The sequence below is a fragment of the Lampris incognitus genome, chromosome 1 (assembly GCF_029633865.1).
Source record: "Lampris incognitus isolate fLamInc1 chromosome 1, fLamInc1.hap2, whole genome shotgun sequence".
Classification (NCBI taxonomy): domain Eukaryota; kingdom Metazoa; phylum Chordata; class Actinopteri; order Lampriformes; family Lampridae; genus Lampris; species Lampris incognitus.
Window position 1 is genome coordinate 150,878,516 of NC_079211.1, and position 5,293 is coordinate 150,883,808.

Genomic DNA, 5,293 nt, shown 5'->3' on the forward strand with positions numbered 1-5,293 from the left:
AAATAATTAAGAGCTGTTTTAATGTTTTGGTTTCACAGATTTTATCTTGTTGCTTTCTAACGTTTAGATTCCACGATAGAAATGACCTTCTTGATAGGGAATTCTGCGTACATTTAATTTAAACACCAGACTCTTCTCTGTGGAACATTTCAGCCTTACAAGTTTATTGACACAATGAAAATATATAGGATCATGTTTAAATAATCGACACAATATAATTATTTTTTAAAACATGCACATGTAAAATATAATATACATAAATATTACAATGGAACCCCCCCCCCCCAAAAAAAAAGTTGAGTATTTCTAACCAATGTTGGTAACCACGGTGATGTGCACGGTGGTCTGTGGGACACTGAGAACCCAGAGACGGATCTGCTGTTCAGGGTTAACGGTGCAAAGGAAGTCACTTATCTGAGTCAATGGAAAGCCCGACTCATGGCAGGCGAGGGCCTCTTCAGTATGGCCTCTACCGAGAACGACAGAGCCTCGCCGGGTCCCACTTTGGTCCCCGCCGGTTTGGACAGGAAGTCCTTTGCATATCTGTCAGTGGTCTTGACGTTGTGAGGGTCCTTGGCAGAGCCCCCCCTGTATTTGCGGGCGGCCTCCTCTAACAGTTCCCGGCAGTAAGGGCCCCTGAGCTCCGGCCCTGCTTTGTCGCTCAGTGTGTGCTGGATCAGTGACTGGAAGGAGTTGAGTTTCACGGCGAGGGCGTGCTTGGCACCGTCTTTGCTCAGTTTGTTCAGGACATGCCCATGGCTGCCGGGCGTTTGATCACGGGAGCTTCCAGGGAAGGTTTGCCCAAAGCTCCTTTTGGGAGGCGCGAAGGCCGAGCACTCCCCGTGTCCGGCCTGGCTCGCACTGTCCACCTGCAGAGGATCCGTCGCCTCCTGCGGAGCCGTGGCACGGGAGCCCTCCACTTTGGTGGCCAGGGTGGCCGCTGCCGCTTCGTGCTCTGGTGGTTGGCTCTCGGCGGGCATGGCCTTGGGCTCCCACACGGCGCCCGGCTTCATGTTCTGCACGGCAGTGGCATTGAGCAGGCACTGCTGATAGACGAGGGCGTCCCCAAGGCTGGAGGTCCCGCGAGGCCACATCACGAAGCCCCCCCGTGGGGGCTGCAGTGGGTAGTGGCGGTAGGTGGTGGCCACACTGACGTTGGAGGAGATGAGCTCTACGTTGGCCGCGCCAGTGTTGTACTGCATGGACAGATCCAGACAGCCGGGGCCCAGGAAGCTGCACAGATCTTTGGACTGTGGCTCCACCGGCGCCCCGGCCGGCGAGTAGGTCGTCTTGTAGGAGTTGTACTCGGCGGCGTGGTGGATCATGTTGTTGGGGAAGAGGAGCGAGGCCGCTGCCGTCTGGCTGCCGCTCTCCAGCAGCTCCCGCTCTTTGTACTCCCTCTCCAGCATGATGGTCTCTAGCTCCTTGTCGGCGAAGGCCCTCCTCTTCCTCATGCGGTCGCTCAGCGGTGGGGGGAGAGATGGGTTGGGCCCCAGGTACGGATCAGACGGAACGGGTCGGTACCCTGGCAGGAAGAGAAGACACCTTTAGAAACAAACTTCATCGTTTCTCTGTTCAGGACAACAACACGAGTGTACCTGGAAATAAAAGGCTTGCAAAATGTAAACATAGAATAAGAATAATGAAAATATAAAACAAGAATAATAAAAATGTAAAATAAGAATAATGAAAATATAAAATAAGAATAATGAAAATATAAAATAAGAATAATAAACGTGTAAAATAACAATAATAAAAATGTAAAATAAGAATGATAAAATGTAAAATGAGAATAATAAACATGTAAAATAAGAATAATAAAAACGTAGAATAAGAATGATAAAAATATAAAATAAGATAATAAAAATGTAAAATAAGAATGATAAAAATGTAAAATAAGAATAATAAAAATGTAAAATAAGAATAATGAAAATATAAAATAAGAATAATAAAAATGTAAAATAAGATAAGAATAAAAAATTACAAAATAAAATAAGAAAAATATAAAATAAGAAATAAAAATGTAAAATACGAATAATAACAATATAAAATAAGAATAATAAAATGTAAAATAAGATAAGAATAAAAAAAATTACAAAATAAAAATGTAAAATAAGAATAAAAATATAAAATAGGAATAATAAAAATGCAAAATAAGAATAACAAAATTATATAATAAAAATGTAAAAGAAGAATAATGAAAATATAAAAGAAGAATAATAAAAGCTGCAACAGAAAGAGTGATGGGAGTTGTCTGGCTGTTTATAAATCGACGTGTTGACTTTTTGAACATGACAGGAAGACGGAGGTGAGAAATGAATCATCTGGTAGACCTGGACCTTCAGCAGGATGTGACCGTTTTAAAGTCAACAAGTATACACATCAGCCTTTGTGGAGATGCGAGTCAAAAGTGAGTCCCAGACCGACAAAGCGAAAGAGGGGGAGGAGGAGGAGGGGGGGGGTCAGAAAACAGACGAGTCGTCTCACCTTCCAGGATGCTCTTGGCCAACATGGTGGACGGGCGGATGTGTCTCTGGTAAACCGTCCTCCGCTCGGCCGGCACCTGCTTCCCCGTCAGGCCCTTCTTGTCCTGACAAGAGACACACGGGAAATCAGTGGGCCGCCTGCCTTCCCGGTGCCAGTCGTGGCTGGTTGTGTGTGTGTGCCGTGGTGTGGGGGTAGGTGTGGGGGTAGATGTGGGGGTAGGTGTGGGGGTGCTGCGGCTTCATGGCGGGAGCTGGTCCGCGTGAAGCCAGTTTAGGGCGCAGGGCAGTGTGTCGCGAGGAAAGCGCACGTGTTGCGTAGCGGGAGCTTCTCCGTCTAAACCCCCGATCTGAGCAGCCGGTCACCTTCAGCACCCACCCACTCCGGCTCGGTTTCTCACCAAGACTGAGACCCAGACTTCCGGAACCCCGTTTCACAGCCCGGCCACGTCTTTAGGACTTCCTCCGCTTTAGTTCCGTGAGTGTTTCTCATGGATACCGGTTGTTTGTTTGTTTGTTTTGTTTTTTTAATAATTGCATAGGCCTGTTTCTCTAGAACAAACTGTGGTGAGGGTTTTCTCTTTCATGAAATTAGTTCTTTCAGACACCACATATTCCAAATATTAAGATGAGCAAATGTCGTTTTGCCTGAATCTGCTATTTTACGTTTTAGTGTTAATTTAACTCAATGCAAAAGTTCCGCAGATGGCGTTAATTTGGCGGCTGGAAAAGCGCTACATGACGTGCAGCTTGGTGGGTTTATTGATTAATCTTATATAGAAATGTAAACAGGCGGGGGGGGGGGCGGGGGGGGTTGGGGGTTCTGCGCGTCCGCAGCTGTTTTGCCCTGCTGGGTAGAACTGTGGGTCATCTGCGGAAGACCCACGCTGACGCGCCTGTGCCAAGGTAAATAACCCTGCGTCCCCACGAGGACACCGGAGAGCGAGCACGCGCAGACACACGCGCGCACGCACACACACGCGCACACACACGCACACAGCTCGTTCAGGCCTGGGTACCTCCGTGGCTTGCTGTCTGCGGAGCGCCACCTGCGCCGCCATGACGCGCTGTCTCTCCACCACCAGCAGGCAGTTGGCGCACTGGCAGTCCCTCCAGCGGCAGAACCGCTTGTGTCCCTTCAGACACGACACCACGCCGTGGTTCCTGCAGCGGGCGCACTTCGGGGTCCGGCTCAGCTTCCTCTGATCCCCCGCGCCGAGGCCGCCGGAGTCCGTCTTCTCCTCCGCCCGGCGCTCCGCCTCGTCCTCCGCGGCGCCGGACGGGGTGGAGCGGCCGCAGTCCGTCTGCTCGTCGCTCTCCATCTCCAGACTCTCCACGTCGATCTCGAACTCGGAACCGGCGATGTCGGTCATGTCCGTCCGTCCGTCTGCGTCCTTGGGTCACCTCTTCTTTCGCCACCGCGACGCTGCAACACTGGTTCCAGTCTGCGTAAAAACAGCATCTGGGTTTCAGCTTTGCGCCATCTCACAACCATGACAGACATCTCCAGACATGCGACCTGTGATGTCTGTCGTCGGGAGAGATGGAAACCAACACCGAGGGAAAAGTTGTACTTACTTGTGCGCAGGTCCAGATGATGTGCCGCAGCCTCTCTTCCAGGGTGCACAGCTGTGTGCGCGCCGAGCGATGGACAGGCGGCCAGTGTATCGCGGTGAACAACACACCGGCTTAACAAACTGAAAACACAAAACGAGCCGGGAGACCGGTGTGTCCTGGAGGAGAGGACTGCTGAGACCTGACCCCGTCCGAGTCCTCACGCACGGCTCCGGAACACTGACGCGCTCCCCGCGGACGGACGGAGAGGTTTCTCTGAGGTGGAAAGTCAAAGCCCCGCCCCTGCGCGCCGCTCTCCCTTCTGATTGGTTCGCTCGCAGCACCAGTGGACCAATCAGATTCAACCGCTGTCTTCCCAATTGACGGAGGGGTTCCGTCAAAGATCAACCGATGAAATTATTCATGAACAACGAATCAGAAGAAAACTTGTGTAAATCCAACTGTTGCCTGTGAGTCACAAATGTGTTGTTTTACGTTTCGTTCATGTTTTTATACTTAAGGGGAATAACTGATGAACAAGCAAACGTTGTTTTTACACCACCCGTCTTTCCTGGGGGTTTATACAGTAACACGAAGCTCGGTATAAGAACATCACTCTGCTCAGCAAAGTAAAACTGGACATGGACAACGACAAGGATAATGACATGGACAATGACGTGGATAATGACATAAATAATGACGTGGATAATGACATGGATAATGACATGGACAATGACATGGACAATGACATGGATTATGACATAGATAATGACATGAATAAAATAACATGGATAATGACATGAATAAAATAACACGGATAATGACATGAATAAAATAACATGGATAATGACATGAATAAAATAACATGGATAATGACATGAATAAAATAACATGGATTATGACATAGATAATGACATGGACAATGACATGAATAATGACATGGACAATGAATGACATGGATTATGACATGGACTATGACATAGATAATGACATGGATAAAATAACATGGATAATGACATGAATAAAATAACATGGATAATGACATGAATAAAATGACATGGATAATGACATGAATAAAATGACATGGATTATGACATGGATAATGACGTGAATAAAATGACATGGATAAAATGACATGGATAATGACATGGATAATGACATGGATTATGACATGGACAATGACGTGAATAAAATGACATGGATAAAATGACATGGATAATGACATGGATTATGACATGGACAATGACATGAATAAA

At 47.6% G+C, this 5,293-nt stretch overlaps 1 protein-coding gene across 1 annotated transcript; it reads right to left on the minus strand.

Annotated features, from left to right (window-relative positions):
- Positions 1-233: 233 nt before the first annotated feature.
- dmrt2a (doublesex and mab-3 related transcription factor 2a) lies at positions 234-4,260 on the minus strand. Its single transcript, XM_056288872.1, has 4 exons — positions 4,062-4,260; positions 3,503-3,928; positions 2,488-2,590; positions 234-1,525 (listed from the first exon to the last, which is right to left on the minus strand). Exons 2-4 carry the CDS (start codon positions 3,854-3,856, stop codon positions 420-422), a joined length of 1,563 nt encoding a protein of 520 aa, XP_056144847.1. The 5' UTR covers positions 3,857-3,928; positions 4,062-4,260; the 3' UTR covers positions 234-419.
- Positions 4,261-5,293: the final 1,033 nt, after the last annotated feature.

Bases quoted from the DNA above. Each gene is read 5' to 3' on its own strand.
- dmrt2a (XM_056288872.1), bottom strand. From the start codon at position 3,856: ATGACCGACATCGCCGGTTCCGAGTTCGAGATCGACGTGGAGAGTCTG. The intron at 2,591-3,502 runs GTACCCAGGCCT...GTCTCTTGTCAG, and splicing joins GCAGACAGCAAGCCACGGAG to GACAAGAAGGGCCTGACGGG. The intron at 1,526-2,487 runs GTGAGACGACTC...TCTTCCTGCCAG, and splicing joins GGCCAAGAGCATCCTGGAAG to GGTACCGACCCGTTCCGTCT.